We start from the raw sequence: 14122 nt of genomic DNA on the forward strand, positions 1-14122 counted from the left end.
AATGGACTGAGAGTGACAAAATCAGGACACCATCCCACTACTAGCTTTACTAAGTAGGAGACTGAATACGTCAACCAGAATATGTCAAGGGAGTAATTCATAACAAATGGACAAAATTGGAAGGAGAACATTTCTGAAATGCAATCGCAATCGAGATAGGATTTTATAGAATAGGGTCTGAGAATCATAAAACTATGCGGCATGGAAACAGGCCCTTCAGTCCAATTTGTCCATCCAAACTAAGTTGGCATTCTGGGCCAGTATCATTTGCGTGCATTTGGCCCATGTTCCTCAAAAGGATGTCTGGGAATGAAAGCTGTGGTAGGAGTAGCGGAATCAAATAGGTGAAAACAAGCATAAGACAATAAAATGAGTGCTGAGCAAGTTGATCCAAAAAAATGGTTGACTATCAGAGCTGATTGTTGTACACTGAGGAGTTGGTAAATGTTCTTCAAAAACTTAAAGCAATAACACACTAAATAATACAGGTAAACATCAAGATCAACCAGAACCAAAACCTGAGGATTATGACTCTCCATTATGTAGAGCTTGCAGACTATGATTGCATTGTTCAAATCTAAAGAGGAATAGGGGATATGGAGAACTATCTTCTCTCCTTATCCACAAAGAGCCAGTAATTAAGAGGTTCATTGGGAATGAGGACATAGACTGTGAAACAATGTCTCAGATAGAATGACCACTTTGGTGTCTTGGGATAAGAGCAGAAGCTACAACATCATCAAGTGACACTGATAACACTCCTATTAATAAAAAAAAGGAAGCAGGCCTTGAAAAACGTTAGATATACCAAGAATGTTAAAATCTTTAAAATCTATACCAGATGCACTAAGAAGATAACTATCACTCATGCCATCTGATCAAGAACTGCAGAACCCGGAAAGCACTAGTCATGAAATGTTGGAAATATCAACACACCTCCACTCTCCAGAGAGACTGGTTGACCAGCCGAGTAGTTCTGGCAGATACTATTTTTATTTCAGATTTTCAGCTTCTGCTGTATTCATTCTGCACACCCCTGGCCAAGAAAACCCACTCATAGGAAAGCATCACTTTTGATGCATCATCGTAGAATCATTCATCTCCAAGTGTCGATATTAAAAATCTACTCCAACTCTCAACCTGAAATCCTTAATCCTCAGAAAAAAATTGTTATTGAAAATTACAAGATAATGAAAAAGATAGAATAAAGACTAGAAAGTCAGGAAATCATGAATTACAGAAACATTGTGGCAGCAGGGTGGTGCAGCTGTAGAGTTGCTGCCTTACAGCGAATGTAGCGCCAGAGACCCTGGTTCGATCCTGACTATGGGTGCTGTCTGTACGGAGATTGAACATTCTCCCTGTGAGCTGCGTGGGTTTTCTCCGAGATCTTCGGTTTCCTCCCACACTCCAAAGACGTACAGGTTTGAAGGTTAATTAGCTTGGTGAATGTAAAAATTGTCCATAGTGTGTGTAAGATAGTGTTAATATGCAGGGATCGCTGGTCGGCGCGGACCCGGTGGGCCGAAGGGCCTGTTTCCACGCTGTATCTCCAAACTAAACTATAGAATTATAATTTCGGGCAACACGCAACTGAATGGAACCAACAATTGCAGTTGGATGTATTAACTGTTGCACTGGTCAGCTCATGATGCTGCACAGAGTGTGAGAAGCAGACCCGATTTTACTTCGGAGTCACGTAAGTGACTACGTGAAGAACCCGCCAGGACGCATGCGTGTCATATCACTACACGCATTGCGAAACGACAGGCGGGGTGGAGCGTTCTCCCGCAGCATTAATTTTGAAACCGAGACGGACAGGTAAGTGAATTACTCTGTGGTCGTTTTTTGTTTCCCGCGCTGTTTTTTACAGAGGGAAACTGGACAAAAATAGAGTCCACAAAGGCTGCGTCTAAAGCTGGCTGGAGAGGACCGCGGAGTTGCGGGCAGCCAGCAGCAGCTGAAGGCACCAGCATCACCATGAGTGGGATCAGCTGTGCCCGACTTAGCACCCGCGCCGGCCAGATCAACACCACGGCTGGGAGGGGAAGACTACGCAGAACAGAGCTGTTGACTCTGACAAGTCAAAACGGCAAGCGGAGGCAGCGGCAAGTTTAAACCGAGACCGACAGGAGTCCACAAGGTCTGCACTGGCTGGGAAAAACCGCGGAGTTGCGGGCAGCTAGCAGCTGCTGACGGCACCAGATCACCGTGAGTGGGATCAGCTGTGCCCGACTTGGCACCCGCGCCGGCCACATCAACACCACGGCTGGGCGGGAAGGCTATACGGAACAGAGCCATTGACTCTGACAAGTCGGACTACAAGAAATGCCGCAGGGACCAGCGTTGCTGGGGCCAAATGGAGCGGCTTATGGAGCAGATGCTCCAATGTGACAGACTCCGGGAGATGGAGTCTAGTCACCATGGGTTATACAAAACACCCACAGCAGCACCTTACGTAGGGCTGCACAGTGCATCTCCCTCGACAGAGGGGAGTACTGTGGGTCAATTCTGGGCTGACCCTGAAGAGGGGTTTGCTGAACAAACAACAAGTGTGCAGGGGGTGCAAGAAGGAGAAAGAAGGAGCTCGATGAGGAGGCAAAAACCCTGGGGCTCATAAAGGCGACAACAGGAAGGACCTCCTACACTCAAAGACAGCACCCTTATGCACCCACCAGCAGAGCAAGCCAATCAGAAGCTGGTGAAAGCTCAAAGGCCGGACATAAAGGACAGCGGTCTTTTTTAGGCCATGGCCCAGACCGGCCTTCGTGGAAAATGCGCAAACCCCAAACCCAGACACCGGCGCTTCAACCTCCTCGAAGACTACACAGGAAGGAGTAAACTTTCCACTGGTACCAAGGAGGTAGGTGGGTCTGGTCCCTTACAAATTATAGGAAGTGTGGATAATACACATATCGGTGGGAGATTACACTTCTTTTGGGAGGCATGGAGTGCATTAACAACAGACACTTATATCCTAAACAGTATCCAGGGATATACCATTGAATTTGTGCACAAAAATAGCCCCAGTTCAGCATGTACCGAACCGAACGTACGTACTTTCACGAAAAGAAAAATTGGAAGCACATGCTGAACTGGTGAGACTCCACGCTAAGGGGGTTATTGAAAAAACACAACACGATTCTCTGGAATTTGTATCTAATATCTTTACCAAAAACAAAAAAGATGGTGGTTGTCGCATCATCATAGATTTGACCAAATTGAATACATTTGTGCAGTATATTCATTTCAAAATGGAAACCTTTGTTACTGCCAAACAATTGATTTCCACAGGCTACTTCATGGCCAGCATCGACCTAAAAGATGCTTACTATTCAGTGCCTATACGGACTGATCATAGACGTTATTTAAAATTTAACTGGATGGGGCAGCACTGGCAGTATAGAGCTCTACCAAATGGATTAACATCAGCCCCAGGCTGTTTACAAAAATTTTGAAACCAGCCCTAGCGTTTCTTCGGAAACAAAAACATATGATCATGGGCTATCTAGATGACATATTGATTGTGGTCTAAACTTTGGAATTAGCCAAACTAGCTGTATCAGCCACCAAACAATCGTTTGAGAAACTGGGGTTTATCATCCATCCAGTTAAATCTAAACTAACGCCTTCCACCATAATGGATTATTTGGGGTTCACTATTGACTTAGTTCACATGTCGGTGACTTTACCAAAGGACAAGGCTACAGTCTTAAATGAGGCCTGCAACAACCTCATTGACATCAGTGAACCATCTATCAGATTGGTAGCAAGGGTGATTGGCAAAAAAGTGGCTGCTTTTCCAGCCACACAATTTGGACCTTTGTATTATCAAAATTTACAAAGGGCAAAAATACAAGCACTCAAAATTAATGCTGGTCATTTCGACAGACCATTGAAGCTACCAATCAAAGCAATTATGGAATTAAAATGGTGGAGGGATAACATTTGGCATTGTTCCAGCCCTATCATTATCAGCAACCCCTCAGTGGTGCTACAAACTGATGCCAGTGCACTTGGGTGGGGTGCTACCAATTCCATCTCCAGCAGTGGAGGTAGATGGAATGCACAGGAGGCATCATTACTACAGACACTTGGCATAAACTACCTGGAAATGTTGGGTGAGTTCTATGGCCTAAAGTCATACTGTTCTGGAATATATCACCAGCATGTTAGACTACAGATTGACAATACCACCGTGGTGGCTTATATTAACCACATGGGTGGAATCAAATCGACATCATGTGACAATCCGGCTAATACAATTTGGCAATGGTGTATCCAGAGAAATATTTGGATATCAGCTACTTACCTACTAGGTAACCTAAATTCAGTGGCAGACACCAGGTCACGCAAATTCAATGAAAACATCGAATAGATGTTGGATATAAAAGTATTTGCTGATATTGTAGCACGGTATGGAACACCAGATATTGATCTATTTGTATCTAGACTCAATCACCAGTTACCAAACTATGTTTCTTGGGAACCAGACCCTGGGGCATCAGCGGTAGATGCTTTTTCGCTGCATTGGGGGAAATTGTTTTTCTATGCATTCCCTCCTTTCTGCCTCATCAGTCGGGTATTACGCAAAATACAACAAGACTCGGCGTCTGGTATTTTGGTAGTGCCCGATTGGCCTACTCAACCATGGTTCCCTGTGATACTCGACATGGTCTTAGAACCATGTATCACCATCCTGAAATGACCAGATTTGTTGGTTCATCCCGTAACTGGGGATAGCCATCCATGTCATAATGCGACAAACTTATTAATTTGTAGAGTTTAAAGAAACCTCTACTGGAACTGGGACTGATGGACCGAACATTGAACATTATCTCAGCGGCTCACAGGCAGTCCACCAAAAAACAATATCTGGTATACATCAGGAAATGGGACATCTGTTCTGGAATTCCTGGCAGGCCTCCATTATGATGAGGGGCTCAGTTACAATGCCATTAACTGCGTCAGAAGAGCCCTTTCAGCATATCTATGGCGAGGATCACAGCGTCATTCTGTTGGGACTCACCCCCTGGTAACCAAACTTATGAGGGGAATTTTTAATATCAATCCCCCAAGAACCAGGTACTCTCAAATATGGGATATGAGTATTGTCCTGACGTTGCTAAGGAATTGGTCTCCAGCAACAGCTCTGTCCCTGCAAAAACTGACGCATAAAACAGTCATGCTTTTGGCTTTGGTCACAGCACAAAGGGTACAGTCTTTACATAAGTTAAGGCTGGACAATATGACTTCTTCAACAAGAAATATAACTTTTCATATTCACGAATTAGTCAAACAGAACAGACCGGGACCTTCAGGCCTCAAAATAGAATTTAGGGCTTACCCTATAGATGATCGTCTCTGTATAATAAGACATTTATTGTTATATATGGAGAACACCAAAAACATCAGAGGCTATGAGATGGCACTACTAATCAGCCACAAGCAACCCCACAAAAAAAGTGTCGGTTCAAACTATTTCCAGATAGCTGAAACAGGTTTTAACAACAGCTGGAGTGGATACTAACATATTCAAATCACATTCCACCAGGGCTGCAGCGACATCGGCAGCTATGGAGTTGGACGTGCCGATGGAACAAATCCTGGAGACAGCAAGATGGTCAAGGGAAAAAAAAACAAAAAACGTTCCAACAATTCTACCATAAATCAGTGGTTAAACTTGGAACTTTTGCAGAATCAATTTTAAGTTCTGTAATATGATTTCACCCCATGAAATAGGGGCTATAATTTGTTGTTAATAACTTTATCATGGATTTCAATATCGGATTCATGTTTAAACATGTTAACACAATTCCTCCCTTAGTCAATTAAGGTAGATGTGATGCATGGACTCGTTTCCACGGCATGAAATCACAGAGCTTTGAAATCTTCATGTAGTCACTCACGTGACTCCGAAGTAAAATAGTAAGTTTAAACGAGAATTTACCAGTTGGAAGTTTGATCGTTATTTTATGAGGAGTAACGTTGAGGGATTATGTGCCCTCCGCTCCCATCCTTGATCATAAAGTTCAACTGGTATCCTCTTCTCTAATCTTACTATGTTCAGTCATTACTGTTATCTGTGATTTCACACCGCTGCTTTGAAGAATGACACGCATGCGTCCTGGCGAGTTCTTCACATAATCCCTCAACGTTACTCCTCATAAAATAACGATCAAACTTCGAACTGGTAAGTTCTCGTTTAATCTTACTATTCTACATTAGAAACGGGCAGACAATATCTTACAAAGAAGTAACCTAAGATAGAGGGGCTCAAGGAAATATTTAATCAACCCCTCCTGACCTTAATCCACCAAACAATTGATATTTCTTGCCCACCTCTTCTCCTCATTCCTCTCTCCCAGCTTTTGGCCCTCTACTCCATCAGTCTAAAGAAGGGTCCACCCCTGAAACATTGCCCATCCATTTCCCTCCACAGATGCTGCCTGACCCACTGCCTCCAGCAGTTTGTTTTTTTGCTGAAGTTTCCAGCATCTGCAATCTCTTGTGTTTTTATATTAAACGGGTGATTAATTATGCATTTCAAAATAAAGGAGTGATCTTGAAACAAGAAAGAATAGAGGGCAGGTCATTGGTTCAATTGGGTCAGCCTTGACATAGTTGATTTTATTCCTTTTTGTATGTTGCTAGCAAGGTTGACATTGAATGGCCATCCATTATTGTCCATGAAGTGATGACAGGCAGTGCCATCAGGATCTGCTGCAGATACAGTCAGCTGCTGACTAAACTCTCACAGAGCCAGTGGGCAGTGAGTTCCAAGACCTAGTAACACTGAAGAAACAGTGAAGCATTTTCCTCTGGGATGGGGCAGGCCTTGGGGAGAATCGTGTCTTTACAGTTCAAAGTCACTTGATGAAAGACAAGTTGAGGCATGGAGGAAAATTACTGAAGGGATATACTGCAGGAGATTGTGTGACAAAAGAGAGCTCAAAAGGAGCCAACAAATAAACAGGGATATTTGGATCTTTTTTACTCTGGTTTAATGCACTTAAAAGTTATCTAAATCTGAAGAACAGTTGATAATTAAAAAAGACAAAATGCTGGAGTAACTCGGTGGGTCAGGCAGTATCTTTGAAGAACATGGATAGGTGTTGTTTCATATATACTGCTTGCATAATCACTTCACATTGGGCTTAATAAAACTCTGACACCTAACACTTATATTAAATTCTACATGGTCATTAACAAATAATTTAATCTGTCTGGGATCAGCTTCTGAACAGCAGGAAGTGATTATTGGGCAAGTAGTTTTAGTTTGAAATGGGGAAACCAGGATCACAGCAGAAAGTTGTTTAGGAAACATTTCAAGGTGCTTTGTAAAATTGAAATGGGGGAAAAGCAGCTGAGCTGCCAAAAGAAGGCAGGCTTAAGAAGGGATGGGGAGTTCGTAGGGATTTGGTGAGGGAGTTTCGTGGTTTCGGGTGAAGTTAAAACTCAACCAATGAAAGAGGAATAACGAAGGGTCAAAAAATGGCAACCATTTTCCTGCGTAGAAACAAGTAATGGAAGATTTAAAATAATCAGACCAGTTTACTTTCACATTCATTGGTGATGGGATTATGTTACCACAGAACTGTTTGCTTTAATTACAGTCCTGAAGGGTTCAGGGCAAATTCTCCTTTTTCTAACCAAACGCCTCTCATCTTTGATTTTCCCACAGTGCAGATGACATGAAGGCATTGTTTACTTTGCATTTGATTTAATTTTTGCAGTGTCAGAACCGAAGTTCTGATTCATATGGGACAGACAGACTTTAGTATAAACAACAAAGAAAAACATTCCTTTCCCATTTAACATTCTCAGACTTCACCTTCTCCCCAACAGACAATGGCCATCTCTTCTAATGCCTGTAGGCTAACTTTCAGAATTAGGTTTCATTTAGCAAAAGGACTGCAGGCCAATTCTCAATGATTAATGAGTAAAAATATTGTATTTCGACAAATGTGAGTCTAGTTATTCGGGTGGGGGTGGGGGAAAACAAATGCCTTAATTGTTGGTGCTGTTGGAAACATTTGAAGGGTGGCACAGTGGTGCAACTAGTAGAGCTGCCACTTCTCAGCTCCAGTGGCCCAGGTTCAATCCTGATATCTGGTGCTCTGTGCACGTTCTCCGTGAGACAGCGTGGGCTTCCTCCAAATGCACCGGTTTCTTCCCACATCTCAAAGATATGCAGGTTGCTAGGTTGATGGTCTGCTGTAAATTATTTCTGGTGTGCAGTGATTGGGGAGAGTTAATGGGACTGGAGAGAGAATAAAATGGGATTAGTTTAGGATTGGATTAAATGGCGCTTCATGGGTCAGCGTACAGTCAGTGACCATAGTGAATGGTTTTATGACTCTTTGCTGGAGTAGAGTCCTTGGGAGGAATGACCAGATTTTAGGTGTCATGCAATTTCACTATCACACTGATGATCCTCAATATTGGTTGCTGTACAACTACCATAGCTAAACAAACTGCATTTAAATAGCATGAAGGCAGGCTACGTTACGGCAGGACCTATATTTACGAGGAACATTGGGAACATATAGGGAGTGGATTCTGAAGTTCAGGGCTTAAGTGACTGATGGAAGCAAATGGGGAATGCAGAGGAGTTGGAGAAATCCAGTCTTCATTTAGTTTTTCTAGTGTAAGAGGTTGAAATGACACCTTCAAGGTTAATGACTAATGGGTAAAAATGTTTTATTTCTACCAAACACACTGCAATTTCCCCAGAGAGGATACAACAAATTCCTCAAAATCTGGCATTGATTACAATCTTTGAACTCCTGTAGTGAGGCCCTAAATATGAATGTCTGTGCCAAAGCTGTCAAGGATCAAAAATATAATATGAGGCAGTTGGGTGTCTAAGATGCAATATAGTCCGCAAGCGGTGGGTGCTTGGTCACTGGAACTTAATCAATTTAAGATACAGACATAAAAACCTGGATGAGCTAACGTTTGCAGAGGGTGGAGGATGGGAAGTTGGAACCTGTGGGTGCTTGGTACATATGTCCAGAATACTCCAAATGTTGTCTCCCCAACAATCTATACATTTGCAGTAAAACATATTCATCTCAGGCATTCAAGATAATGATTCATGGACCTTTGGGAATTATGGAACAGAGCGGTCGAGATAGATAGTCTGGTTGAAGGGCCAAATGGACTACCCTTGCTTCCTCATCCTTGTTGACATGAGATGCATATCTGCGACCTTCCCATTCTCTTGGACTATCACTGTCAGTCCACTTCCTCATCGAAGTTTAGAGGTAGATTAAAGAAACTAAAAAAACAAGAAACCGAGAAACTGAGCAGGTGCCCATGGCACATGCTGTCCAAATAATTGGAAAAGAATGAGTGAAGAACGTGTCTCCTTCTGTGAAGACTTAAATATGAAGATCCACATATTTAGTTTGCTCCTCTTCCTTTGTCTCCTCTTCCTTTGTTTGTCTCCACATTTCTTTGGGAAACTCCAGAAGACAAATTCAGCAATTCTGCACAGAATTTACAAAAGGACTCAATGAAAGACAGGCTAATTTTGAGTTAAAAGTTATTTAATGGCATGGACACCAGCATTGCAGAGGAGGTTTGATTGGCCTATTTCAAAACTGTGCAGCAGGGGAAGTTCATCATGTCAACCCATTTTCGGATTTGATTTCTGTAATTTATTTGCTGCTACTTATTGTTTTCTTCAAAAAAATATTTTATTCAGTTTTCAGAAATGTTTGGTTTTATAATGGTGCAGGTTTTGTGACCATAATATAATGTTCAATCAATCAATCAATCAATCAATCAATCAATCAATATTTATTACATGTCATTTGAACCTCAATGAGGCTCAAACGAAACTCCGTGGCAAACCTCATGAAGCTAGTACATTTAAACTAACTAGTAAACTAAAGAACGTGAGAAACAAAGAAAAAAACTGAGAGAAACAAAGGAAGTGAAGATAAAATCCATCTGTGTGATACTTTTCAAGGCCTCAGCCATACAGCAAGGTCTCAGGAACTAAAATATGATAATGGGTAGATAATCTGCATTAAGAATGTTAATTAAGGATAAAATTGAACAACTGCTCACATCCGGGTGCAAAACGTTTAAATTTTATCAAAAAGATTGATTCATAAGTTACAAATTGACACCAGCCAGGAAGAACTTGTACCACCAGCAGTCAATGTCTAATTGTTCTCTAACCAATAATGTATACATTGTTATCTTTCACTCGCTTCTATGAAGCCTAAGATGTCCATTGTTTTTTTTAGGTGTCCTCTTTTAAGTACTTTCCTCTGTGCTCCGTCCCACCCAAGCCTCTCTGCTGATTAACCTTGGCCACCCTGTTTTGGTGTAAGTGGTCTCTGTTGTTTTCAGGTGTCAAATTAATTTGGCACAACTAACGTCAAGAATGCACTGCACGCTATTTGTGTTTCTAGTCACCCCAAAACCTTCCTCATCTTGGAGCCTGGTCCAAACACGTTATTGATCTACCCCCTGTTCAGGGTTTGATAACATGACGCCATATCCCAATGACCCATGCCCAAAATCCCCAGCTCTGAATTTTGCACCCCAGACCTCAAAACCAAACAATCTACCCTCCCTCATCACCTCTTCAATTGTATCTTCTTCTTACTCCTTACGCGCCTTTTTTTTCAGAAGAGAGGAATTATTTTGCACCATAAGCCCTTAAATCCAATGTAGCACGCTGAACAGATATTTGATCTACTTACACATTACACACTAAAAACTATATTCCGCAAGCTGTACCTTTTCCTTTGGTCTACTTATTGCACAAGGTCGGCTTAATTATATTTATTAATAGTATTATTTGATTTGATTGGATAGCCTGCAAAAGAAAACTTTTCACGGAACCTCGGTACACGTGACAATAATCCACTTAAACCTAAACATAAACCTTCAACAGAAAAACTTTCAGTCCAAGAAACTTCCAACCACATATGCATAGAAATCACAATGTTTCTAGAGGTCAACTTTATAGCAAATTATGAAAACATACCTGTTCTCTTGATTGGGATAGGTTTATATGGGGAAAAACAAGCTCAATGGGAGAAATTATACTTCAAGATGCTACATTCTGTGGACAGTGCATTATATTTTTCTAAGAAACAACAATCATTGTCTAAGAAACAAACAACAATTGTAACCTATCAATCAGTCAATCATTTAATCAGGACTAAACACAAAGCGTCACCTATTTATTTTCACCAGAGATGCTGCCTGGCCCGCTGAGTTATTCCAGCATTTTGTGTCTATCTTCGATGTGAACCAGCATCTGCAGTTCCTTCTTACACATTTCGTCAGGACTCCTGTATCATATAGCTTGTCTCAATGCTGACATGTGGAATTTCGACAAAGCAGATACAGCATACGATGAAATAAATATTAAATTAATTTTCAATCTTTATTATTAAATAACAATACTCTTGTCATAAGACAAGAGTACTTTGAGTTTAGTTCAGTTTAGTTTAGTTCAGTTTAGAGATTCAGCACGGAAACAGGCCCTTCGGCCCACAGTTCGCAACTCTACTGCTGCGCCACCGTGCCACCCTTACAAAAGGCCTGATCCACTCATCTAATTACATGTCAATGACCATCATTCACATAATTTTTGCACGTGACTGCACTCAGTCGCTTACCTTTCAACCACATTCTTTCCACTCCAACAGGTTGAGCTATCTTGAGGTAGAAGGTCACCTTCACAGATTTGTTCTGCCAGAGAAGCGTAGAAGGTCCTGTACCTTCGGATGTAGTTCATGAAGTCTCTGCCAAAGCAAGCAGCCAACTTTACAAAATGCTCACAGCAAATACATCAAAAGCAACCCCTTGCAGGAGGGGGCAGGGGGGAGTGTAACCATAGCAAACTAATATGGAATATATTTGATCGGTTTTCCCTCAAACCAGTTTTGAATAATTTCAAAAGCCTCATTCAGATATTCTGCTTAAATGTGGATTTACATTAGTGAATGCCAGTCTTAATGAATGTGCTTTTTTAAATTTTGTTTATCAAGGAAAGTAGAATGTGAGTATTTCAAATTTTAATTAAAAAAGGCATGTTCAATGTTAAAATGTTTCCAATCAAATTGCAGATTACTTAATTGTTATACCCCTCATCATATAAAGAGTGCTTTTGCATTCTTGTACTCCATGTCCCTCTACATATAAAACATATTTTAGGGTAAATGCATCTTTACAAAGTGAGGTAAAGATGGCCAAGTATTTAAATGAAGATGGAGGCTGTTACCTTTGCACCAGTTTCCAGGTAGAGGCAGGCATGGTTGGCTGGTTTAATAAATCAATAAAGAGGATCTTCAGTACAAGGTGATGTAGTTTAATATGATTGTAGGACTAACAGACACGGTGAATGTATCTTTGCCTGAAGCCATCCTACGTATACCTTTCTTCGTTATATTTTTGATTTTGATTGTTTGATAGCATTTGACTCGGGATCTAGATCCACACTTGAATAAGTAATGCACTTCTTTTATCTTAGTTCAGTCCAATTTTCAATGATATTGGATTCCAATGAAATGAATATCAGAATGACACAGTTCTCACATCAATGAATGACCAGAGAGGCCGGTTTATCAAAGTCTTGCAAATTATTTGAATTGTGTAATATTAAAAGAAGACATTTTTACTTGTAGTGGACTGATGGTACAGTTTTAAATCAGCCTTGGTTTACTTGCTCATTCTTACCTCTAAACCACCAGCGTGAGTGCAAGTGCCACAAACTATTTGCCGAAATATATTAGCCTGATGCCATTTACAACTGACACACAGAGACTTATTTGGGTAAAATGAATACTGTTAGGGCATAAGTTTTAGTACGAGACATGCCTGGTAATGCAAACTGTCTTTCATTTATGAGTGTATTAAAAAAAGCTCAATGTAATATTAACTGTATGCGTGATTGGGAATAGAATTGATACACATGTAGATGTTGGTTCTTGGCTCACACCCAGTCTGTAGAATTACACACACTGTATACTGGAAGCACCATTTGTTACAGAGCCCCAAAATTCAATGAACATGGGTGAATATACTGGAGGTTTCTTTAACTGTCGGTGGAAATCAGAGAGGTTTAAACAAAAGCAAAACAAAAACTGCTGTTGGAACTCAATGGATCAGGAAGCATTTGCCTGAAGTCTGAAGAAGCATCATGACCTGAAACCTGTTGGTCCATTTCCTTCTACAGTTACTCCCTGAACCATTGTGTTCCTACAGCAATTTGTTATTTGCTCAAGATTTTAGCAACTGTAGTATCTTGTGCCTTGACTTAAACAGAATGTTGACCGGGAGATTAAATTGCACAATGTATGTGAAAGATAATTACATGATAATTATTATATATTTAACGATAGGGTCTGAATGGTGCTAGGCTACTCCTTGTTGCTGGGCTTGTTCTGCTTCACAGAGAATTCTGACCTGTCCAGTGTTTGGACATGCTAGAGGCAGGAAACATGTTTCCGATGTTGGGGAAGTCCAGAACCAGGGATCACAATTTAAGAATAAGGGGTAAGCCATTTAGAACGGAGATGAGGAAAAACTTATTCACACAGAGTGTTGTGAGTCTGCAGAATTCGGTTCTCTGGATGCTTTTAGGAGAGAGTTAGATCGAGCGCTTAAAGATTGCAGAGTCACGGGATATGGGGAGAAGGCAGGAACGGGGTACTGATTGTGGATGATCAGCCATGATCACATGGAATGGTGGTGCTGGTTCGAAAGGCCGAATGGCCTACTCATGTACCTATTGTCTATGTCTGTTGTAACAAGTGGTGCTTCCAGTATACAGTGTGTGTAGTTCTTCAGACTGGGAGTGAGCCCATAACCAACATCTACATATGTTTCAATTCTATTCCCAATCACACATACAGGTAATATTACACTAAGCTTTTTTAATACACTCATAAATTAAAGACAGTTTACATTACCAGGCATCTCTCCCCAGCCTGTAGATTTATATAAGGCAACAAGTTCAAAGCTGGTCACTGGGCGTTGAATTTGTTTTCATTGGCAGTTAAAGGCATGTATTCTACTTGGCTTGAGAGTGATTGACACAAACACTGATGCTGAATGACTGTGAGGTTCTACAGTATGTAGGGGTACC

At 41.2% G+C, this 14122-nt stretch overlaps 1 protein-coding gene across 2 annotated transcripts in view; it reads right to left on the reverse strand.

Moving 5' to 3' along the window:
• Nucleotides 1-14122, reverse strand: part of LOC129703502 (glypican-5-like) — a 420578-nt gene that overhangs the window by 229647 nt on the left and 176809 nt on the right. For both annotated transcript variants that reach the window (XM_055646030.1, XM_055646029.1), the window contains one exon: nt 11652-11777. In XM_055646030.1, the coding sequence (XP_055502005.1) occupies nt 11652-11777 (126 nt within the window). The remainder of the gene's footprint in view (nt 1-11651; nt 11778-14122) is intronic.

This window comes from Leucoraja erinacea, chromosome 14 (genome assembly GCF_028641065.1).
Source record: "Leucoraja erinacea ecotype New England chromosome 14, Leri_hhj_1, whole genome shotgun sequence".
Classification (NCBI taxonomy): Eukaryota; Metazoa; Chordata; class Chondrichthyes; order Rajiformes; family Rajidae; genus Leucoraja; species Leucoraja erinaceus.